Below are 26615 nucleotides of genomic sequence, written 5' to 3' on the forward strand. Positions count from 1 at the left end.
TTAGATTCTCCCAATCTTCTCTTAAGATCTATGGTAGCTAGAAGCTCTTTTTTCCATATAATTATTTAATGCAGTCACACAGCACAGCTGACTCCACTTCTCTCATTCATCTAAACGTGCTGAAAGAGAAATCAGGGATAGGGCTTCTCAAAGAGTGACAGCTCTGCTCGTCTTCCTTAACGGGAGACATGCAGTTCAGACTTGTGCTGGTCAGACATTTTCATTTTCTAGCTCCTGATGGTCACAACAACCCACTGAGTGCAAATATTTACAACCAGGAGTAGGTGTTAGCAGCAGATGGAAGGTGAAAGATCAAGCATTTATCTGTGCCCCATATAATTACTATGTTACTCTAGGGCCCCTTACCAGGCACCTGCCTGCATGCATTACGCGTGCAGATATTGTCTGCTGTGTTCATTTCCCAGTATATTAAAAATACATAACGATCTCATGTGCAAATGGAAAAAAATTCATCCTTAAATTTTCTCCAAAGTTACATGGTCATATAGGATAATGTGAGCCAATGTATTTCTGTTAAAACAGAAAAAAAAAAAACAACCAAGATATCCAAGCACCATAGCCTCAATATACTCTCTACATATTGGATGTGAAATCTGTTCTGCAAAAAATCGACTGGGCGTTTTCCTGTATTATACTAAAAAATATGACCTTTAATTGATTGCAGATCGCCCAAGATTTTTACACATTTAAACCTGTTAGTTTGAAGGTTTGCTTGCAGCCATATGAACTGTTCAGATCATTTATTTTGATAGGACTGACTCGAGCTCCTGGGACTGTGGGTGGGTGAGAACTTTCTAGAGTGCAAGTCATTGTCCATTAACAGACGGTACCTCACACCACACTGAGCTCCACTAAGATAAAAGGCTTAGAGATTTCACTGTATAATACAAAAATCTCATGTAAGCAAAAGAAATAACTATTTAGAAAGAGAAACCTGTCTTTAAATTCCCAAAGCCCATCCCACACAGAAGAATCACCATCATATTAGACAGAAACATTACCACAAGGCAAGAGTGGGGGATGGGGAACGAACACAAGCAATAGCCTTCCTTAAAGAAATATTTATCTTAAAGTAATTAGATAATCTTTGACTTTCAAAACTGCTGAAGCAGTCAGTTCTATTTCACGTTCAGCATCACACTATTAAACTAAGTCAAAAGTTTCTGTGGTTACTATCAGATGAAATGAGCTAATTTCCCCTGAGAACTGGCTACACTGACCAGATGTCCTTAGCCAGCTACTCCCCAGAAGGAACAGGAGCAGCACATGCGATGCCTCCTCTGTTACTATGGAGATGAGTTTTCCCATCCACTATGCAGCCGGGCTCATAGTAGCTACCAGCTGTTGTCTCGACTCGCACTCCATCAGGAGAGACCAAGGGAAAAAGGTGGGAGACGTAGGATCAAATTTCTCCCAGCACTAGACCTCAAACTTTAACCACAGCATCCAACCTTCCATCTTCTCAGCTCATGCCTATTGTTTAGAGCTACCTTCCAGTGCCTCCTCTGCTGTTTTTACAGCACTCAGCCATTTGGTTTAATGCGTTCAGTTGCAGGGTTGGCAACTAAGGCTTCCCCAGCACATGCCTCTAGCCCAAGTTTCCCATCTCAATGGTTTTATGAGCTTAAATCTAAATCTCCAATAGTAACCCATTTCAGGTTCCTCACATTATTCTCACCCCATATTTTCAAAGAAAAACTCTGTGGATTAATGACTCCCCATCCTTCCTGCGAGGCTGGTTAATGCCTCAAATTCCTATTGCTTTTTAACTCCCATGGAACTTTAATCCGTCTCTGACCATGCTGATGAGCCGCAGAGAAACAACACCGGTGAGGATTTTCATTCTTGCATTTTCTTTTTGAATGCAGCCAAGTTCAAATGTCTAATTATAACTTTGCAGAGTTAATGATCAATTTAACAAAGGCCTTAGAGTATCTTTGAAGTCATAAAAACAAGCCAAAGGGGGGTTAAAACGTTAACTGCATGGGGAGCCTACATACAGAGCTTTCTTAGGATTATCTCTCTCACTTAACAACAGTGAGTCATTTCAGAATACTTTCAGCAACCCCATGGCTTGATCTGGTTGCCATATAGCACTAAACTCTACCTAGTGTTTATTTTATAGCTCTGAGCAGCTCCAACCATTACCCTATTAATTCAAGCGTGTTTAATTCAATGTCTTTCAACTACTCAGTCATGCCTATTCGTAACTTTTAAACAACTACAGAAAGGTACAAATTGTTACCACATTTTACCTAACAGGCGCTAATCACTCAGGTTAGAGGTACAACGTAAGTAGGGTGTATATCGAGACAGCTACGATTAATATTCACTTAAACATATGACGTGCAGCCTCTGCTTCTTCTGGTTAAGACGCAGATTTTTTCCCCACTTATCACACTGGCTGAACATGCCTTCAGAAGTACATAACCCTTGTTGATGTCAGTGAGCTATAAATACACATCACAGGACACACTCTGACCTGTTTACGTTTCGACCGTTCATACGTAGCCACTCATATTTTGTATATGTTACACTCCATTGTGATGCTGAATCAGCATGTCCAAAAATAACAATAAGGTCATGCTCAGCCTGAAGCACTTGCCCAGGGAAAGCTCCTCCCTGCTTGCCTTTTGCAGGAATTATGACAGTCAGCATCATCAGATATTTTGCAGAGGTTTCTTTTCCCTGCCCCAGGTGCCAAACAGAAGTGAAGATGAAAGGAATTAACCTGCCGATAAAAGGTTAAGCAAGGAGTCACAGGACAGCAGGGGAGTTATAGAAGAACAGGCATTGTTGGTTCCCAAAGTCAGGAGAAAGAGGGAAACACCAAGACCCACCATCCTTCAACTGTCTTCGTGACTTTCCCTTATGCTTGAGCACAGGTCTGAACATTTTTTCCCTTTAAAGACACATTTGGAAAAATTTCCACAGCAAGAGTGACAAACAGTCACTAGAGCTGCAAGAGAAATATTTTACAGGTTTGACCAATCAATTTAACAGCCACCCTGTGGCTTGCACAAAGTGCAGGACTGCAATGAAGAATTTCTAGGCATGTAGGGAATTTTATATGGGCATTAGAAACAAAGAAAACTTGTATACTTTTCTTTTCCCAATGCTGCAATTATAGACCACGATAACTGTAAGGTGAAATCCAGGATAAATTGGATAAATTACATCATCGAAAATTAACGTCTCCTCCCTTAATTAGACAGTGCAATCAGATTTCCTTCCAGAGCTCCTGAAAGATTCTATCTTACGGCTTTCTTAATTTAAATCCAGCTTTCCTAGACCTTATCTGTGTGGCAATTTCCACCGCATGGTGAGTTTGTCCATTACATCCAGGTACTTAGTATTACAGCCTTGCCACAGCAAAAGCTCCAAATCTAAAGATCACTTAAGCTCTGATAAAATACAAAGCAGTGAGATGAGAGCAGTTTGCATCATGCTAAACAATGCTTTCACTGAATACCTGGGAACAGGGCTGCAGCAACCGTAACATGGAGTTAGCTTCTCACATTTGGAGGAACTCTGATACTTTCTTGACCTGATCAGTGTACTTGTATTCCATTTTTAAAGCCATTTTGCAAGAAAAATCCCATGATAAGTGGTATTTTGACTTCAGATCACAACCACCCCTATTGTCCTTTAAAACCGTATGTAAAACATACTACAATGCTGCTACAAAACTAGTTCTTTAAAATAAAATACAACTGTACCCAAGAAAAAGAGAAAATTGTTTGCTTTAGCATGTTTTGAAAGCATAAGAAAGCATTTTGGTTAAATCAGAAAACAAAACCAACTATGCTTATTAGGTCTTCTGAGGAGCCGATTGCTCTACCCGCAAACCTATGCAGGACCCTGAAGCACCTCCTGAAACACACTAAAACCTCAGCTATGATGTCTTGGCCTCATGCTAGAGGCTCACGCTCACACTTGAGCCTCAAACAAAAGCAGCATTCAGGTTCCTGAAAGCTATGAAAAACGAACTAAAAAAAACCACAAACAAGCAAAGAGCTTTGCAGTATCACAGTGAACAGCAGCAGGGTTAGAAGAAGTGAGCGCATATCAGCTCTTCAGTAGGTGATGAAGTTGTCATTCTAGTGTACTAGATTAGGCTGGGAACAGTAGAAGTTTAAAACACTGACCTAGACTACAAGCAAGAATAGCAGGATAAAACTAGTGACCACTTCTGTTATGGGAACAGTGCATTTTTGCATATGTTGATACCAGATTCAACAGAAATTACTGAAACAGAATCATAAACTACGGCTCAAAGGGTTTGTGTTGTTTTTTTTTCCCAATACTTCATTCTCAAATCCTACTTGTCAGCACTGATTATTTAAAAGCAAGTATTGGAACTCTGTACATTAATGCAGAATTCCCAAAGCACTCATTGCACGACTGTCATTTCTAATAGATTCAAGTAACAACACTGCATTAAAAGCATTACTTTTGGAGCAGCCCTCGTATGTTCAAAAAGCTGTTTCTGATGGCTTGTCACTTTTTGTGCCATTCTACCAAGTCATTTGTATCTAGCAAGTCATCACTTAAAATTTTTGGCATAAGAAAGCTACTTAGTGTGTTTGTATGATACCAAAGGCCTCCCCCCTGTTTAAAATCATCAGTTATGCCTCTGTCAAAGCGAGACTTTCAAATCAGTGCAAAAGAAGCGGTAAGCAAAATGCCAGTATCTCACAGATACTAAGAAAGAGAACAACTCACAGTACGATGCTTCTAGCTGCACACTTCCACTAAGTGCTTTTCTCTAGTATGTTGCAATGCACAGCTGCTCAAGTCAGCATACTGACATTTCATTACTGAAAGTTGAAATCTCCATACAAGCCAGGTTCAGTATACAGAGAGAGGTTAGATAACACCATTTCTCTTAAGTTCATTTCTTAAATTAATGGCTTGGCTATGTATGTAACTGATGTATTTATTGCAAAACATGTGTTTTTACTTGCACTTACCAGAAGACAGGCACATTGCACCACTTTAATCTTTGATTAATCCTACCAATTTCTAAAACACATAGATATGTAACTTATAAAATCCACCTGTTTTTATTCATCACATGCCACGCACTACAGCAAGCTAGAAATAAAATGTGCTATTTAAAATGTTCCATAACAGCACATTTGTCAACGATACTAGATCAAAGCATTTGCTTTGACTGTGCCCTATTTGTTTAACTACTACTACTGCTGCTTATTTTAGTCTATACTGAGGAGTTCTGAAGATCACAGCCTGGGCAGATGCCAGAAGAATGTAGCTTTTAAACATAACCTTATATTCAAAGAGTAAAATCAAGCTCTAACAACATAAGTAAGCAAAATTGTCATACATGGTGATTTTTCCTGTGTGTTTTTAATTTTTTGAAGGATTCAGTGGATAAAACAGGATTTAAGTAGTTTTCCTGAGAGGTATTTCAGAATACAGTAAAGAAATTCACGCATAGCTGATGCTATTGTAAGAGGTATTTGAACAGATTTAAGAGTTCTGCTTCATTATTTTGATAGCCAGAAAATTATTTCATGTTGGAGTAGACTTCACTGACTTCATTATGTCTTTGCTGTCTTGAGGTCAAATCTGTTGCGAGATATATAAATAGATATGCACATGTATTTAACATCTAGTGTGTATATCTGTTTATCACATTCTCACACTTCATGGTGTTTCCTCACTTTATTGCATACTCAATAATAAATTGTCACCATTTTTCATTCCATAATGGTCGTTGATTTTGACACACTGAATAATATCTTATTACACTCAACAGACTAATTATTGTCAATTGTTCTTTCTTACCTATGGGGTACACCAACACAGAAGAGTGCAGAATAGGAACAACAGATGTTTTAACAAAGCATTTTCATAGATACACAGCCTGTTCCCTGCTCAATGCTTTAAACCAAAGGAGAAAAATCAACACTAACTGCCTATCATTAAGAAACAGGAGAAATCTTATATATTTTTGTGTAGAAAGATGTCAGTGTATTTCTTCACAATTCTTTTCAATTTTCAATAAATTGCTCTAAACCATACAGCAGTGATACACCTCTGAAGCCCAAAGCTTCACGGAAGGCTGCAATTTGATTTTAATGGCACTAAAAAAATAGAACAGGTAAATACCAAACCTGAATTTCAAGTCCCACACATCTGAAGTTCAGCATTTTAAATTACAAGTGAGTCTTTGTATATTATAAAGCTTAACAACAGTGCTGCAGCCATTGACATTTTGGACTTGGAAATACATTTTTAGTTACATCAATATTAATGGTAGAGCTGGGAGGGACAGAAGATCAAAACAAAATGTAGCTGAGAATGCCACTTTTCATCTGACTTCAAGGTTTCTCATGTTTTACAGTGTTTCCATTTAAAATAACAAATTTGTCTCTGAGAGTTGAATAAATTACACCAGGTGAACACAGATTTCCCAATGCAGGACCACTGAATGTTTCAGTCCTTAGAAAGGTGCTCCAAATTTCAGTTGGTGACAAACCTACAGATTTTCAAGGGTAGCTCTCAGTAGTTACCTGTTCAGACTCCTCTAAACAGCCTTGACACCGAGATTCCTACTAATGCCAGCCCTCGCAGCAGAACTATAGGAGAGGAAGTGAAAGCAAATATGACCCATCGTTCTCAAAAGCAGCCATTGAAATAAAGTTTTCAGTGCAGCTGTTCTAAATGACTTGACTAATAGCGTATCTCTCCTTTGCACTCATTAATGTTTTGTATAGTCCTGCTTCACACAGAAGAGGGCTCCTGGCATGCCAGGAGTCAAAAGGAAACTCACCAATATTTTTGTTTCTTCTAGACAAAAACAAATCTCAAACCAGACTACTAAGAGCAAGGAACTTTGCAAACATAATAAATGCCTTCAGCTACTTAGAATACACTGTTTATTTTTACTTCAAAGTTGTTTTTTTTTTTTTTAGACTAAATTACCTTAAAGCAAAAAGTGCAAGCAAAATGGTTTGGCCTTTTTTTCCTTTTCTTTCCCAACTTCTTAAAATATGCCTGTTGGTCTAGACCCACACATCACAGGCTAACATAAATAAGTGCATCTTTCATAAAATTTATTCCGCAAACAGGACCTAGACCACTTGATAGATGCAGCAGCTATACTTTAAACATTTTGGCATCCTTTCTCACCACCGTTTCCGTTTCTCTGTACCTTCCTTTTGATCTGGCTGCACCCCAGGAGTCAGTCATCCTCCCTTGGGGGTGAATGTACCGGCACAGCTCAACACAGCCAGATGTTTTGAGGGAAGTTTCATTCCTTCCCTGCTACTTGCTCAGGAGACTAAAGAAGTACAGCTCGAGGCTGGCTCTGTTGAGTTTTCTGTCTTGTGAATTAATACCAAAGGAGCCTATTCACAGAGGAAAAGAGGGGGGAAGCATATGAGAAGAAACAACCTATTGATTAGGCAGTTCAAACAACCTCTGTCATTACTGTTAGCAGGTACTCTGCTACCTGCTAGAGCAGAGATTAGCTTTAGGGAAAAGCCCCTCAAGTCCAGTCCACCTACTGCTTTTATTCTTCAGTACTTAAGTCTGTACTATATTTCGGCTCAAAGCACCAAGGTGCTCTCATTTGTAACCAGCTCCCAAGCAGTACACACAGCTTGTGGCATAGCAGTGGTTCTGACAGGAGCACGTTCTAGGAAGCTTGCAGGACACACAAAAGGTAGAGATATTTCATCTTTACTGTCTCGCTCAAGGATGGGTTTGCCTGCTTTCTTCCAAGGTCTTCCCATTTAGGAAAGCATGGAACAACTAGAGGCACATTCCCAGAGAAGCCTAGCTGCCATAAAGGCAGGCTGCACATTTTAAATGTGTTCAGTACATTAGCTACTACAGATTTGTTTTGGAGGTGGTTTTCTTTGGTTTGCTTGCTTTTTTCAATAGAACTTTGTCTGACAGCTTGTGAACCCATATATGTACTCCAAGATATGTTTTTAATCTTTCCTACTGTTACCTCACAGTTCCATGGAATCATTAGCCTTCATTTTGTAAAACACTGAAGGAGACTGAAGCACACTGCTTTAGAACTGCCCCACAAAATAAGAAGCTGTATGCTGATCTCTGAGGCATGCTCAATCATAATCCCACAACCTTTTGCTTTACTGTGCATTTTCTGGCTTTTGAAGAGGGAACAGTGAATCCAACAGTCTAGTGAGGTCTAACAAGTGAAACAATTAAAACAAAATTCTCTTGGGAAAAGGCTTATCTGGTGACATCGGCAGCATTGGTGACTGACCCCTAGGGAAATGGGACAGTCATACACAGATGGGAAATAGCTGGGAAGAAACTACATGGAAGCACTGAAACATTAGACCCTACCTAGTGGCTGAAAACTCAAGTGCGAGGTCCAGATGCTAAAGTCTGAATGTGTTAGCATCATTGTTAGGGAATTGATACTAAGTGACAGATAGATTGTATTACATAAAGTTCAATTTCTGGCTGCCCACAATGGCTCCTAATTCAAACAAAGGCCTGACAGGCTACCAACAATAAATAAATCAAAGTAAAACACACACTGCTTTGAAACTTTAGCCTTGCACCCAGTGACATTACAGTATGCCTGTTTGCTAAAAGGATTGCTTGATTTTTACTTAATACTTCACCAAAAAGACTGAAAATTATTGATTTCCTGTGTTATGAGCTGAGATGATGACAAAAAACTTAGATTACAAATAAAAAACCTTCTTTGTTCTGCGTATCACTTCCGCTATGCTGGTCAGTCAGATGCCATTGTTTTTCCTCCTTGTCCCAAATCACACGGACATTATCTTACTGGGAAATAAAACAAAATGAGAAGACAAAAAAAAAAAAAAAAAGGTTTCCAAGATTTTACTGTTTGCTTTCAGCCTTATATCCCAAACTAAGAATAAAGAAGAAAACCAGTAGCAATTTTTAAAGAACGCTCCACACCAGTTTCATTTTCTTTCTTTGTTTTAAGAAGTTCACAATTCTTTTGGCTTGGAAGCCTCTCGGGATAAGAGGCTGGAATTTGTATTTATATAAAAGTGATTAAAGGACATTTTAATTCAAAAAAGCTGACATGCTTCATTAGCTGCCTTCTTCATGCTGACTTTTTTCCAGCTTTTAATCAACAATATCTATATGCAGTGCTGGTCCCAGCCCATGTTTCTCTACTGGCCTTGAGCCACAGAATGCTGTAGGTTGTGGGCAGAACGGATCAAGGAAGCCTGAGGAGAAGAAAAGGATGCTCCCTGCCACTGCAGCAAAAGCACACAAGAGTCATCTCTGTCCTGTTGTAGACAACAGGCAAGTGGCACAAGCAAACTAATACTGCGTGGGAAAATCTAATTGCATATCCAGAAAGGCAATGCAAGTTGCATACAATTTTGAAAGGGCAGAAGCCTTCCAGAGTTGAATTGACTTTGACTTTTTTGCATATTTGTACTTCAATGACCTTATGGACTGCTTCAATTAGCAATGGTTTAAGTTCCAGGTAAGAGAAGGAGTGATAGAAGATGCAGTTCAACACTGAACGACATCTGCAGTTCACAAAGGAATTTCAATACTCAAGAGGTCACTTTTCCAACAGTGACAGAACAGAAATGTCAATATCACACACTTCTACCCAAATCCAAGCCACTTTGGATGTCTTCTACCACATCTTGTACCTTTGCCCAAAGCTTTTGCTGAGTCTCCATAACCTTGCCTCACGCCTCTCTAAAGTAATTAGTTTCTGTAAGCAAAAAGCTTCATCTCAATAACTGTTCAATATTAAGAAAACACTCCTTTAAAAAAAAAAAAACAAAAAAAAAACAAAAAAACCAAGACCTACCTATTAGGAACTTTGTCAAGAAATAGAACAAAGAGGAAGAACTGTTGAAAGGAACAGACAACTCTGACTGAGGTAATGCTTATCAGAAAGAAACATTTCACCTGCCTGTTCCCTTTCTCTTGCTATAGCAAATAGCCAGCGTTAAGACTATTCACAGTGCTCTCCCTCTCCTGCATTTCTATGCCATCCTGTGCCTAAAGAGGCACAGCAGCACTCTCCCACTTCTCACCTGCTACTTTCCAGATCACTCTTTCAGGCAAATAGCCTTGATTTGTACATTTGTAGAAAATCTGCTGAACTGTTCCGCAGAGGATTTCTTATATTAAGACACTGAAATCCAGGCCCCTGTTGTCTGACTTAGCAGAGATTTTAAATCCCAGGAGATATTTATTTGAATTAGTAGCTTTTCTCTCTCTGTGCCAAAATGCATAAGTAAAATCACAGTGAAAAGGGACTCAAAAGAAAAGGCCTTACCCCATTCTGTGCCTTTACAAATACTAGTCTCATCTTTCCAAACACGAGCTAATTGCAGATACAAGATCAGAATAAATTAGCTAGTTAGATACAGATCACAATTATTACATATCTATAACAGGATCTGGTTTTAGAAATATCTCCTTCCCCACGTAAGCTATGAACAAATAAAACTGTCTGAAACAGTCCCTTGTGTCCAAACACTTAGGGACCAGCGTGTGGTTCTTTGTCAAAACCAGAATAAGCACTTCAAAAAGCTTTCTCTTAACAGCCTCACTCACATTTCAAACTACAGCTTGTTAACCTTGAGAAAGCGTATTTGTTTGGGGCAACCACGCTCATTTCTGTGTCACTTGAAGAAGCACGGCTGAGCTTCTTCACCTCTGCTTCTCACCAGCCATTAACCTGATGTATACATTTATAAATACACAGAAAAGACAAGGGAGTTTCATGCAATTGTTATTCTACTTGGAAACAAATTTCCAGCATTTTAACATTTTCCTAGTTTTATAAGAATTCAAAATATATTTTAGATGTAAGAATCAAAATGAGATAACAGTGTGTTGTTTACAAACTTACTCACTTTAATTACAGCTGCAAATCATGTTCTGTTTTCAACGTCTATAAGATCCTAGATCTGTTGCTATACCGTATCATAAAAGCATTTATGAGTATGTATAAGTAGCAAGTTTAGCAATGCAGTCAGTACACTGCCCTGATTTTCTTACATTTTTCCTTGCAGATGAGACAGGAACTCACTGCACTTCTGGTTCAGAATTTGGAGTAAAGGAAGAACTTTTTCTTTAAAGTTTGTTTGCCTTAAAAAGGCATATGATTCATAGTACTTAAAGGTTTAAATGTTTCACTAATGATCCGGATCCTAACATGCAAAAGTTTTTAAGCATGAAAATATATGTTGTAATGACTGAAAAATGCACTTGAGTCCAAGTGGCTTTTTATTTGAGCATGCTAGGGGCTATTAAGGCATGTGTTACCTCAGGTCTAGCCTACCACTGTTCCGGGGAGAAATGTGTGTCCTTCTGGGCTTGGTTTTTTGTTTTTTGGTGTGTTTTTTTTTTCCTTAATCAAAATAGTTACGGTAATTCAAACTCGAATATTCCTGTTATTGCATTAATAGTAACAATGACATAATAGTCCAATTATACCCCTCAGGACTAGGCTACAGTGACGCATGCAGCCATGTGCTCATAGTCACTTCAAAGGCAGTAAGAGAGATGGAAGATATTAATTACCACACCCAACTCCTCTTGACTACACCTCTCATCCTGGAGATAACCACCCACAAAGCTGAACAGTGGTAACCAGCTCTTAAAATGCTCATAGCCCTCTCCTCAACACAATTAAAAAGTTATTTTAATCATCTTTGGCGTTAAGTAAAGCCTTCTGGGTCATCTAGATACAGCAGCACTGCGAGAGCAAATGCAGAGCAATCCAATTCTGGGCGAAGTTAAAGCTCATTGAGGGACAGTAGGGAAGAGCTAGCAGATGACTGCTGCTTAAGCTCTTAGAGACAGACATGCTTCTGCAACCCTACCTACATCCCTGGCTGTCCTAGATGAGTTTGAACAAAACAGCTTTTGTTTGCAGACACAGCCGGGCTGCCAATTCAAGTTCAATAACTGGCTCTAGATTACAGTAGACATGCCTAAACCTGTAGGATAAAACTAATTTCAATCAAGTCGGTCTCAATCAGCATTTGAGGCTGATATCCTGCTGTCTTTCTGCAAAACAGATACAAAGAACATAAAATGCTACTTAATTATTTAGTCAAATCAATACAAGAAAGGCAATAACAGAGCTAAGTATGTGAAACAAAGGTCAACATCTCAACTGTCACACTGAAAAATTCTGTGAAAAGGCTTTCACAGAAACAAGATATAAATTAAGAAATGAGACAAGAAATTTTATATGTCTTTTTTTTTGTTGGTATAATGATTGATGAGGCTCATCACGTATTCTGAACACTTGGAGCAGGCCCAAAGTGGGACTTGGGTAAGGTTATTCTCTCTTTGCTTCGTTGCCTGGTTGTGCAAGAGGCTATTCATGCTTCCTTCCGCTCACCTTTTCACCACTTTGCCTGTTTAGACTGCAAGTTTTATAAAGGTAAGAACTATCTTTTAGAGCGTGCTGGCACTCTGCTAGGTGCTGTACTTCATCTTGCAGGCAGGGCCCTTTGAATGGAGCGTAATGTAAATAACATATTTTTTCAGAAGAATAGAGCGCAAGTCTGCTTGCAAATTGCGTTGCAGATAAAGTTTCCATCACACTTTTAACTATCAAAAGCTATGAAATCTTACACTGTAGTTCCACAAACATTAAGCCAGCTTTGCTGCCAAAAGAAGCAATCTCATCTGGCCAAAAAAAAGGTTAGTTTGAACACATACAGGTTCTCCAAGGCAGTTTACAACATAGCTGCACTAGCTGCAAAAATGCTTGTGTTGGCACAAGGAATGGAGCAGCAGGACCATTTCTTCAGGTGGCAGTGCCAGCTAATACAGGCTGACAACCAGTCTTGGAAGTGCAGCCCAAGTTCTCCAATGGTTTCATTTCACAGAGTCAAGCTACAGTGGAAAAGCCAGGGGTTATCCAATTTTACTTATAGAACTGCTAATACTCACCTCCCAAGAATGCTGCAAGGTCAAGTATGTTCATGTTGGTAAGGCATTACAGAAGTAAAACTGGTAAATGTTTAATTTTCTCTCCTTCGTTTTCCCCTGCCCCAGTCACTAAGTATAACTCAATTCAAGTTTCATATACTAAATCAGTGACTTGGAACAGCTCCTAGAAGGTAGGCGTCAAGATCCCTGCCTGCAGGACAGATGGAGGCCAGTCATTGTGCATATCTATTCTGATTTAAAACTGTTCTGCAATGTTGTCACAAAACCAGCCTCTAGAGCAGATGTCCTTTTTCATCTTTATAAGGGGAATGGCTGCAGTGGGATAAATGATGAGTAAATCAATTTCTTTGGCATGCATTGCAAGTGTAAGCACATCCTGTCAAGCTGACAAACAACAACAAGAAAGAGGTTTTCTGAAAGGTACCTTAATAAGGATGTTGAAGAGATGCTGTAGAGAAAAAAAATAACACAAGGGGGGAGTTGGGCGGGGGGGATTGCAAAATAGATTTTAAATGAGGATGCATGTGGAAACAACTCAGCAACTCCAAGAAACAACAAAAGCAAAAACAAAAGCCTGGAGCCCTTCAATCTTCACTTCCTGAGTTTCTTAGCTCAAAGCTACGTTAAAAGATCTTTTTCTCTGCTTTAGTGCTGCTATACCTGTTAGAGAAGGTACTGCTGTCACTTGCTACCTGAAAAGCAAGCCATGAGAGCTACTGTATATTCACAGCTGTCTATAGCTTCTGGAACCAGGGACTTCTCTCAGTTAAATACTAATTAGGCCCACCTGAAAATCCAAATACCACATGGATTTACTGACAGCTGTTAGACATACTCTGTGTATTTCAGCACACATTAGACAGCCCCAATGTCATTAACATACGGGAAGCCATCAAAGTGAGGAAGTACATAACTTGCTTTCACAGACAGTGTGTGAGAGCAAGCATTTTGTTTTCTTAGTTCTTTGAAGTCCTGCTCATTCTGAGAGCTAATAGCAATTCCTGGCTTCCCATCACCTTGAAAATATGCTGATGTTTAGCAAGTTAGGTGGAAATAACCTGTTGTAAACAATACACCAAGGCACAGGTCCCCAAAAATCAGTGTACTGGCATACCTGGGTGGTGCTGAACTTTCAAGGCTTCTCCAGCAGAACGCCAAGTTCTAAGCTCTACTACAGGATTTGTTCATTTTACAAGCTGAGCTACAGTGTAAATGCCCACGTAATGCATTACTAGCTACTGAATCAACAGCTTCCATTAACTCTTTTCAGAGCTCCTTTCTGATTAGAGAGAAAATAGGACTGGGCTTCACATTACAGCAAGAACGATCTTGGAAACTCCTTGTGCAAGACAAAGTCTTGCAAAGACTGAGCTGATGCTTCAGTCACCATAATACTTTTGTATACTGTCAAAACAAAAGTAAATGAAATAAAAATAAATTCAAAAATTTTAAATGTGTGATAAATACAGCTTACAGTTGCCATAAATCAAACTCCTGTGCTTCCTAGGTTATCCCTAAGCACAAGCAGACACTGTTCATGAAACCTTTCCTAATACGCCCTGATCTTGTTAATATTTACGCACACAGGAAGCTCCGCTGAAGTCATTATGACTACTCATATACACAGAGTTAAACACACTGCATAACTGCAAGCCTCAAGCCATAAAAACTTCACTTACAAACGTAGGACCTAATTTGGTTGCCCATACCCATATACGTTTAAAAAAACAGCATAGAGTCTTAACTTCCCCCCCCACCTAAAAACATGGAATAAACACTCAGTAGGGTGGAGCTGCCAGAGGCTTTACCCTGTACAAATGAAATTCAGCCAGAAGAATTTTTTCAATCATCGCTAAAAATAGAAATAGGTTTTGATGCTTCTCGTATACCTATATAAAGAAATAACAGGGTGAACTCTATACCTTCTTGTTCTTTTTCTGTGGACAGGCAGGTACTTGTCAATTTTTTTTAACGGCTGCGGTAAGTTTCTAACAGAGCCATCATTCATTCATTCCTTCTCCTTCCAAGGCCGGTTAGTGGTCAGTGCTGATGCACCTTACTACCAAACTCAGAAGTGGGAACATTTTTAGAAAAGGATCTCACAGGAATCCAATGTTAAAAATAAAATTCTTAATGCATTCCATTTGCTTAAGTTGCTTTCTCTCTCTCCACCCCGGGACACTCCTTTCTCACAAGACATTGGTACACGCTGCTGCCCCACAGTCCAATTACACCACACCTGCAGAGTTTGTTCCAGTTTTGCCTACTGAGGGCCACTTAAAGCAATTCAAGAGCCACCAGCTAGTGACAGCTGGCAAATTCAAACCTGTCTCAGTAGTCTATCATATGTAATCAATTGCTAATAGAACTTCAACAGACTCATCCCGTTATTTTCTAGCTAATTCCCCCAGGGAAAACAAGCCAGCAAGCTTCCACTTTGAATCATGAAGCTAGTTTTGCCCCTCTCCCTCCCTCCCAACTTCTCCTTTTCCCCTCCCTTTGCATCAGTTCACTGCACTGCTTCAGCTTTTCAGCTTGATATCCGTTATGTTATGTCAGCTGTTACATTACGCTTAAAACAATAGACTCCAGCTGGCTGAGGTCAGATGTGAAAACAAGGACCTAACAAAGCCATAGACCCTCCAGTTATACTGAAATTGAGATACACACTGAATGTAGCACTTAATGACAAACTACTTTCCAGACATTTGGGCAAAGCATAAAGGAAACACCTGTCACTGCAAACATTACACACTAATCCAGATAAATCCTAAATTTAAAAATCTTTCTTTTCACTGCTTGGCTCTACTATGCACTAGCATTTCACAGTTTTTACTTTCTTTTTTTTTTTTTTTTTTTTTTTTTTTTCTTTTTTTGTTTTGCTTCTCCAAGATGGAATTTGCATTCATCTTCTCGTTTGCTGAAGCACCAAATATGTGTTTAAAATATTAAATGTGTATAATTTCAAGAAAAAAGTTTATCATGTTCCTTCTGGAGTTACCAAACCAACGCTCAGAGCTTGACATGGCTTTACACCCCAGAAAGGCTGTGACAAACTTTAACCTTCAAGTAGAAAGCTTGACAAAAGCAAACACAAAATTTAACAGTGAATAAAACAGACTTTGAACAGAATTTATTGGAGTGCAGCTGTACTAAAAAAAATAAACAGAACACTGGTATTCTATTTGACTTATGAATGTAAACACAGGCTCTTGAGGAACAGGTGAACTGCTAGCAACTCTGGAACATGTATCGCCCTATTTTTCATATGCTACACACAATACAAAAGCAATATTTTTTTATGACTGGCTACTGTAGGTGACATATGAAAAGCTGGGATGGCTTGCTCAGACCAAAGAGATAATTTGGCACTGGGTTCATTTCATATTTTGGCCAGTAATTCTATGCTGTCCCGTGGCTGGGAGACCACCATGTGGGACCACAAAGGCCACCAAGCCACCAGCAGGTGGCTCCAATCCATCACCATTGCTTTGTTCCAGCCTGCAATTTGTCACCAGCCCCAGGGCAAGCTTGAGGAGGGTCACACTTTCCAGAGTTTCACTCCAAGTTCAGAGTTTGAGTCCCATGAAATGCCTGGCATTTCACAGCCATCTCAATCCAGTGCCTTAGGCAGATAAATGTCAAATTCTGATTCCTTCTCTCACAGTGACTTACAGGCAGGCTTTACTCTAGATTACTGTTCTGATTCACCGTCACAGAAAACTCCAAGTGTAGAAGGCCAACAAGAGAGATTTTTTTCATCGTTCTTACAAAAGGCAGAAATGGAAGTTTCTGCATCCAAGCCTACCTTTATCAAATGCAAGCTCCAGTGTAGCAGACTAAAACTAGAATTCCAATCTGGTACACGTCCGCAATATATGTAGAAGACTTTTCTTCTCTATAAAATTATTGCTTATTCACACCATATAATGTAGGGATACTGGTGGGCTGTGTCAGTAAGTCTGCAGATGACACCAAGCTGTGCAGTCAGTGCACCCAAGGGGCAAGATGCCATCCAGAAAGACCTAGACCAACTTAAGCCATGAGAAATGGCTCACAAGAACCCAACAAGGTTAAACAAAGTCAAGTTCAAGGCCTTGTACCCAAGCTATGGCAACCTTTATCATCAGTATAAGCTGGAGGGCAAAAGGACTGAACACAAACCCTGCCAAAAAAGGTATTGGTGGATGGAAAGCTGGGCATAAGCAACCAATGTGCCACTGCAGCCCAGAAAGCTGACTGTATCTTGTGCTGCATCAAAAGAAGCAACATCAGCATGGCGAGGGAAATGATCCTGCCCCTCTGCTCTGGTGAGACCTCACCTGGAGTACTGCATCTGGATGCAGTCTTCAGTAGAAGAGAAAGGTGGACCTGTTAGAGTATATCCAGAGGAGGGCCACAAAAATGATCCAAGGGATGGAACACCTCTCCTACGAGGACAGTCTGAGAGAGAAGGGGCTATTCAGCATGGGCAAGAGAAGGCTCTGAGGACATCTGACAGTGGCTTTTCAGTATCAGAAGGGGTACTATGAGAAAGGAGGGGACAGATTTTTCAGCACGGTCTTCATCGACAGAACAAGGGAAAATGATTACAAAGCAGAAGAGGGGAGATTTAGACTGGGTATAATAAAAACAGTGGTTTATGATAGGGGTAGTGAAGCACAGGCACAGGTTGCCCAGAGAGGTGGTGGATGCCCTGCTCCTGAAGACACCCAAGGTCAGGCTGGACGGGGCTCTGAGCACCTGATCTAGTGTAGGTATCCCTGTTCACTGCAGGGGAGTTAATCTAGATGACTTTTAAAGGTCCCTTCCAGTTCAAACAATTCCATGGTCCTATATAGATATTAAAATCAATTTTCATTGTTAACAGCAGAAAAGTTTAGCCAAATGATTTTTTTCGCCACTGAATGGCAAGATGGCAAGAACATAGCTGGAAGGATACAATCATATTGGAAATCTTTCAGTAGATTTAGAAGTTCAGTATCTATTTCGTTCTCCTTCATGCAGATGTGCCCAATTCCTCTCACTGAAAGCTGTAATTATTCCTCACAGCCATCCACATGATGAGAAATCAGGTAGGCCAAACAACATGAACTCTGTGGCTACAGCCACAAAGTGGCAAGAGTTGTCTCTGGCAGCAACATTTACACAGCCCTTCTCTTCAACCCCTATCTCCCAGGAGAATTTATTTTTTTTTTATTACTCGTATAAAGTTCCCCAAATCCATGTGAAAAGCCATCTCTTTATTAATAGTTCACTTCTTCCAAAGGATATTTTTACCCACTTCAGGACACCATCCAAGGTTTGAACCCAGCCACTCCAAATGGGACACAGCACGGTCCAATGCTGCCCTCTACAGATTTTAAAGAGAAAACTGTGCCTCCCTTCTACAACAGTTAAGAGCTTAGACTTGCAGCACATCAGAAAGGAAAAACTTTTCATCCTTCCTTTACTGGTTTGTGCACACTTTCTTTCATATTTCTTCTTCATTCCCTCCTGCCATTCTTATTCTGCTCAGACTTCAGCTATACCAAACAATGCTAACAAGCTTTCTTTTCCCTTCCTATTTTCCTTTTTTTTTTTTTAAAAAAAAAAAAACCTCATCTCCTAAGCACTAAATTGGCTCAGCTATCCAATAATCTGTCTTCTTCCCACTTCAAAACCACTCTGATTTGCATCCCTCAGACCTGCTCAAGGTGGACGTAAAGCTGTATTTAAACTCAACTAAAAAATGGCCACAGCCTTCCAAAGCAAATTAATTAAATCCCTTTAACATCTAATTTACATAAAATCTACAACTTTCCTGCACAGACCAGGGGAGTTAACAAGGGATCGCTTTGTGAGCAGCAGGAACAATTGAAGAAGTTACCACAAGTAGCAATCCAAACCAATCCAGCTGGTTGTTGCCCTGGTTTCAGCTGGGACAGAGTTGATTTTCTGTACGGTGTCTGGTGTAATACAATATTTTAGCTTCAGGAGAAAAACAGTGTTGATAACACACCGATGTTTTAGCTGTTACTGAGCAGTGCTATCTACAGCCAAGGACATTTCAGCTTTACAGCTTTGTGAGTTATCCAGTAAGCAAGAGGACTGGGGGGAACACGAGCAGGGAGAGGACAGCTGACTTAAACTGACCAAAGGGATATTCCATACCATATGAAATCTTGTGAAAAAAATATATAAAAGTGAGGGGGGTTGGCTGAGGGGTGTTACTGCTGCTCTGGATGGGCATCAGTTGGCAGGTGGTTAGCAATTGATTTGTGCATCACTTCTTTGTTGATATACATATGTATTATTATCATTACTGTTATTTCTCTCTTCCTTTTCCATCTTGGTAAATAGTATTTATCTCAACATATGAATTCTATCTTTTTTCCCCCCACAATTCTCTCCCCTATCCCACTAGGAGTAGACAAGAAAGCTAAAGGTCTTGTGGTGTTTAGCTGCTTGCAGGGCTAACTGACTGTAACCATGCAACAAAACACTTGCATCGTCCACCAGGACAAACAGAGCAGCCAGTAATACTGGGGTTCAGAGGAAAATGGGGAAAGGGTGATTTTCATGTCTGTTCTTTCCTAAGCCTTCAAGTCACTCACATTTGGCTAAACTAAAATGCACAGAAGGCAATTTCAAATGACATTTGGGTTCTCAAACTTCAGCTATCGATTGAGTGATAGTAAGGTGATTCTCTGGACAAGTCTGTTTGCAAGTCCTACAAAAGCAAAGGTCTGAAGGCATGAGTTCATCATATGCACATCTGCTACATCAGTCGACCTTGTTCTAGGTCAGGGCCACGGGACACTGCTGAGGCTGCCAAGTCTGTTGCTTTCAGAAGTGCAGTACTCTTCAGAGAGACTGCCTACATCAGTGACTGCAGTCTGCACTGCACAGTATGGGGAAATCCTTTACAAACAATACTCTCATATAATTTTTCAGAGCAATGAAAACGAGAACAACTATCAATGCTCAGATTACAAGTTCCTGTCTTGGCTTCATGAACAGTGAAGATAATGAGGAAAAAAATGCTAGAACCACGCTGAACCACTTGAACTCTGTGAGCTCTTCAGAATCAAAAGCTGTAGGTATTTTTCTCAAGGCCCATAAAACAACCCAGTAAAAAAAAAAAAAAGAAAGAAAGCCAAGGCTGATCTTCAAACAAAAGCTTATATTAAAGCAAGAAATAAAACCTGGGCTTCTTATAAGCCTCAATTCTGTGCCATTCTCTCACAATTGTGTAGATTCCTTCACTGCTAATAACACAAATATTAACCACTGAACATATTACATTTTTTTTTCTCTGAAGCCATTTTTAATATTTAAAAAATACTTTTATCTCTTCAAGTAAGCAGTACTCTGAGGTAAGAAAGGAACTCAAAAGAAAAAGCTGGAAAGTGCTTATAATTTCATCACTAAAACACAGTCACTTTTTTTTTTCTGGAATGAATATTGAAATGAGATTCCTACAAGAAAATAGCATTTTCAGGCAGACTAAATATCCCTTCGTTCAGCAGAATATTTAATCCCCTTGGATCAGGCACTTGGATTTTCTTAGATCATGCTGAGATAACAGCATTCTGCTGTGTTCTGGCACCGTAAAATCCTTGCTTATGAAAATAAAAGAAAAATATGGTCTCTCTGGGAACATACATCTCCAAATTACTTTTTTCCATAGTTTAAATATTGTAGTCTCAAAATCAATTTTTGCACAGATATACTACATTCTCTTTATGAGTCATGGCAAAAGTTCTCCCGCACCACTATTTAGAATGGGCCAAGTATACATACACCCTTCAAAATGATGATCCTTTCAGAGTCTTGGCTCAGTCTCAGCTCTCGCTGGGCAACTGCCAACAAGTTACTGCAGTTAAACCCCCTCCAACAGCACCATCTAGTGAAAAACGATAAAATAAACGCATGCTAATTTAAACAGTTTTCACTGCCTTCTGGAAGCTAACAAAAGCCCAATTCTCTCCTATTCTCCCATCACAACTGCATTTAGGTATAGCTTTCATCAAGGTTCTTTGCCTTGTGAAGTGTGGTGACAAGCAGAGAAAGATTCAACGGCTAATTGTGAGCTTTTTGTCTACAACTGGAACACGATAGGAACACAAACTTCCCCAGTAGTCTTTGGCTCCCTTATTGTTATGAGAAAGCATTAACGTTTTTAAAATGCTCAGAAATTATTGAAAAATAATTTATAAATTACTGAAAATAGATTTTCTACTTTGGTAGTGGGAGGTGATTTTAAAATATTTCAATACTATGAAACTGAAGAAATAAAAAGTGTTCATGTATACGCACAATCTCAACATCCCTTTTAGATCTTGTTTTCATTTAGTTATAACATCTTCTATGACTATTACTGAAACAAGAAGACCTTAAAATAAGGATAGAATAAGAAACTTTGTTGGGTAGAAGCTAACAGGAACCAGATTCTGGGGCTTAAATTTTGTTGAGGAAGGTACCACAGCTCCTTTGGAAGTCTCACCAAAACTGGATAGAGCACAGAGCGCATCGGCCCATCCACTGCTTTGGATCAGTGGATCACTGGCAATCAATTTGAGTCTCTTTAAAATCACTATAGTTAATCCTTTAGGAAAAGAATACGTTGTGAACACACAAAATTATTTCCATGATCTCATTCACAAAATCAAAAGTGAAAGGTGAAGGAAAAAGAACACTCAAAACAAAACGTAATGGTCACGCTGTCACTAGAAGTTCTTTCCCTGAAGCTACAGCATGATCATGAAAATATCATGATACATCACAAATGAATGTTTCAAGGAGATATCATCACAGTTCAAATTGATCATAGAAATTGACAGTATCTACAGCTACTACTTGGATAAAAAGGAACCTTAAATCCATACAAAAAGAAAACCATAAATCAAATAAGATATTGGATGCAAAAATACAAGTATAGACTCCCTTTAACTAACTGCACAGTTGTAACACAGGTATTCAAACAACTTACCAGTTAGTTATAAATAATACAGCAGGCATGAAGATACATTCCACAGAAAGACAAGTGATCAACACTCATATGCTATGCTAATTCTTATATTACTCAAAATGTAGTATAAAAACTTCACATTTATTGAATTCACGGTTTGAAACAATATTTTGAGTGAACATTTTTACGTTAATGATATACACAATAATGATATCACTGGTGCACAACTGCAAGAACTATTTTGAACAAACAAATCGATGGTTAACATTTTCTCAATACAGTGATAGTGTTTTCAGGAGTAAAATAATGGTTAAATAATGGGCAAATACAAAGAAACCAATGATTTAGAAGGGGATACATCAATTACCACTGAGGTACAACAAATTAAGATTATTTTTTCTTTTTCCCTGTGATGAAAAATGTGCCTCTCAGACTTCAAAACTAAGGTTCTTGAATGAAGTCTAAACAGGCAGGACAGCAGTACTCTTAGAACATAGCTTGATATATAACTGCTGCAGCATCAGTGAACCATAAACCTAAGGTAACAAAATGTTCACTGCTGAAGGGAAGCTGCATAGAACAAGCAGAGCAAGTTGGCATAATTCTCAAGTTAATGAAAGCAAAGCAGCTTACCAGTTGGGAAAGAAGGCTGGATCTGAATTCTGCTTGAAGGGAGGACTTCCACTTACTCTATTCCCTTCACATCCCTGGCCCCAACCATGTTGAGGTGTTTGCTATTCAGCAAAGCTGAACAATGGATTCACACAACCAATATGAGGGATTCAGGTTTAACTTCAGAATAGCTTTGAGTTGGACACAATTTGAACATCCTTATTATAGGCTATGTAGGATCTGAGTAGCTTTTTGTACGATCATAACTTTTTGATTTTTTCCTAGGGCTTTATAGACTCATTAGGCAAAAGCAGAAAAAAGCTTCTTTCTAAACCATACAGAGCATTGTGCTTATGACACTGGTTCAGATGAGGATTTATATGTTAAGAACAAACACACCATCACATTAATACATACCATCCAAAACAGCGTCCCTGTAGCAAGAGCTGCATACTGTTCAATTGTAGAAAGCACACTGAAGATAAGGCATATCAGCACAATAAGGAAGCTGCAAAACAAACAGAAGAACACCCAGTGTAACACATTGTTTCATAAAAATCTAGAAGGAAAACAAATACTCATTCCAACATAAATAATCTGGACACACAGAAATGACATTGGTGGTGCATTACCTTAAACACAACTGGTAACTTGTGAGTGATCCTACTTCATGTTGTATGGCTTATTTTATCTTCAAAGAGTTGTGGTGTCAGAAATTATCAAATCAAAACTGCACAAGGAAGTTAGCATTTGCCTACCTCAAAAACTGCAAAAAGAAATCTCAACTAAGCCAGACCTGAACAGACTCCACCCACACCACCTTTTACAACCACTTCCCAAAAGGCCCCAGATAAACAAAATCTGGCATATGAAACACAACTTAGGATTTATTCCGTTTTAAAACCAAATTTCAAAGCAACTACTGCAGAAAGAGAGAGGGAGAGGGAAGGAACAGAAAGGTTTGTTCCCCTGTCCAAGTGAGTCCTTCAGGGCAGGTTCTGGTTGCTAAAGCATGACCAGGGATCTGCAGCAGACTCAGCCCCAAGAAGCCCTGTGCTCCAGCTAGGAAGTAAGGCTGTGTGCTTGCTCCTTGCAGCTGCCCAGCTCTGCACCCTCTGCCTTCAGACCCTTCCCTAAGCAGCTTCAGTGATGCCCACCACTCCCTGAGATGCTGCTTGACTTATCTGGTAAGCATAACATTTAAGACCCAAACTGGATGCTGTCCACTACGTGCAAGCATAGGTTTCTTCCAGATCTCAAATCAGGTGAACCTTTTGAAATGCTGAACACTCAAGCAAACAAACATGTGTTGCCATTATGATGTGACTGATGTTATAAGCTTGATTTCCCAGTGTCTGCTTTAAAGCACAGTTCATGCGTGCAAATCCAATGCATGCACACAGAGGATGTTGTGAACATATTACAAAATTCTTAAGAAGTTGCAATAGTAGACAATCGGGCATAAAAAAAATGAAATTATTAAGTGATGATACTGATTGGATGTTAATAGGATAAAAATATATACGTAAGTACAGAAGACTATACTTTTACACAGACAAATCACAAATACTTAGGAGTCTGACTTATTTCTAAAGCCTTCTTGTATCTAACTTCGGATCCTCTTAAGTAGAAGCAGCTGTACCGGTGAGGCAGGAGAACACAAGGTAAACCAGCAACTTGAAATATAACACATTTTGCCCATGTGTCCAGACCTTCTACCTATAATAGGTCCTTAGTCACTGGATTGTGGACAGAAGTACTTTCAGTTACACAGAGGTAGCTAAAGAAACCTGCCATACACAGAAGTGCTCATTCGAAGCAAATAAAAGAGTCACTCGGTTTGGTGTAAGCTACCCGAAGACACTTTGAGCTGCAACAATACTTTGTATACTTATTAATTCCCTTGTAAAACGGCAGCCAGGCCAATGCATTACACCACAAGAGGGCACCAAAGCCAAGACTATCATTTTTGTACTTAACCAAGCCTCAAGAGAAGCTAACCAGGATCAAAGGTAAAAAGCCTGTGTGCCTAGCTGACGAGAAACTAAAGGGCGAATTGTTCACCAAAACTCGTTTCTGTTAAAGGAAGTGAATGCTGACATAAGAACTCCATCAGGTGCCAGTCAGCACGCCATCCACTTTCAAGGAGTTTCATTTCACAAGAGCATGATTCAATCTCATTATCTGCTTTCCAGAAAAACAGGGGAAACACATTGTGCTGTTTCCCAGCTGACAGCAGAACAGACCTTCATACCCACAAATACACAGCATCCCACATCAGAGATCTGCAGACAGATATTGCCTCATTGGCATTAGAGAAGTCGTTGCCAAGTCTCACTGAAACAGCTGTGTCCACAGCTAAGCTGCTAACACCGGCATAACTATTCTGCTTCTGAGACCATTCCCAACATGCAATTGACCTAAAGACAACAACATTAAAGACAGAAAAGACACGATCAGCATATTCTCTGTCACCAGTTAGTTGTTTTTATACCAACAAGTAATTTGATACTCAACATTGGGCCTGACTAGTCTAACAACGTTAGATAATTTTGTAGATTTACAAGAATTTCCACCTTGTGTAATGAACCCAAGAACCACGTCATCTCCCATCCACTCTCTCACAGAACATCAAGCATTCAAACAGAAATGAAAATGACAACCTGCATCACCAGCTTCTCTCTTTGTTCTGATGCAGATTTCAATGGACCAGAGGATTCGTACTTTGGAGCCTGCACAAAAGTCAGCCATAAGGTACAACCTGCATACACAACTTCTTCTAATCAGCTAAGTGAATGCTAGAGACTGCAGGTGTAATCATCACATGCAAGCTCTTCTGTTGTTAAAAGCAGACACATGATACAGAAAAATGGCTGTTGAGCTTAAGTGTGGAAAGTAAGCCAAGCAATAAATAAAGTTATTCTTGAGATTGTTCTCTGGAAGTTGCTCGGGGCACACCTGCAGCCTCTCACACAGCAAGTGCATCACTATAGCACTGACAGAGTAGTAGGGACTGCCAGATGAAAATGTAATACTGTTCTTCTTTCTCTCACAAAAAGGGCATTTCCAAATGCAAACTATACACTGCTGCACTAATGGAAGTAACATGGTGAATGACAACTGGAGGGCAAATAAAACCATGCCACTCATAATGGGAAAATTGGAACATCGCCTCAGAACTCAGGGGGAAAAACAAAGTCTGAGCACAAGCACCATAATTTACTGCAGTCTTGACAAAAGATGCCAATAAGTTCAGCAACCAGTTGTACAAATCCAAGTTTCTGAGCCAAGACGCAAGCAGCCATATAATTTGTGCTCAGCAGGACCACATCATTTGCTACATATGGACCACTGCTGGAGTAAGGCCTATCAGACAAGCACAGACCTTACATCAAGGGAGATTCCACGGGCAGACGTACAGGCATAGCTGTTTTCTCATGCATTAGGTACTTCCATCACTGTGTTTTGGTATTTTGTCCAGCAGCACACTGTATGAATCAGTAATATCTTAATTCTCATCATCTTTAAGAAGCAAATACCAACACCTTGTCAAAAATGAGGCTGCAAAGGCTCAGCAAAAAGACAGCCAAGTGTAGTAGTAAACCAGTCCTCCTCTGCAGAAATGTATCCAAAAATTAATCATCATTTAGTATAGAAGAAAAAGCAGCTGCTGAGCATTCCTTAAACCTAAAGATTCCTTAAGAAAGAAAAAGATAACATCTGGAAGAAGGGGATTAACAAAACCTCTCTCTCTAATCAAAACCAGTATATTCACTATTTCGGAGAACTAGTTTTCAGAAAGTCTCCTGAATTATTCTACAGATATACTACTTTTTTTTTTTCCCCCAATGGCCTCATTTTTTTTTTCCCTTATAAATGATATGACACCCCAGAGATGTATTCGTGTTCCAAGTTCCTGGGGATAGCAGACAGCCTTTTGTCACACCACCAGGCAGTCTGCAGAGCTCCCACTCCTTGCCAAATTCCAGTCAATGGGATTCCACAGCACTTCTGAAGTAAAATACACCCATAACTGCATTGCTGGATCACAGCCAGCGTATTTAGCACCATCCTAAATTGCGTTCTGTGGTTG

General features: G+C 39.5%; 1 protein-coding gene across 1 annotated transcript in view; it reads right to left on the minus strand.

The window, feature by feature from the left end:
- Positions 1–26615, minus strand: part of KCNQ1 (potassium voltage-gated channel subfamily Q member 1) — a gene marked incomplete at both ends in the record, with an annotated part of 327746 nt that overhangs the window by 262208 nt on the left and 38923 nt on the right. Inside the window, one exon of the mRNA XM_079537031.1 lies at positions 22940–23030. Coding sequence (XP_079393157.1) covers positions 22940–23030 — 91 coding nt within the window. The remainder of the gene's footprint in view (positions 1–22939; positions 23031–26615) is intronic.

Source organism: Tetrao urogallus (genome assembly GCF_951394365.1).
Source record: "Tetrao urogallus genome assembly, chromosome: 6".
Classification (NCBI taxonomy): Eukaryota; Metazoa; Chordata; class Aves; order Galliformes; family Phasianidae; genus Tetrao; species Tetrao urogallus.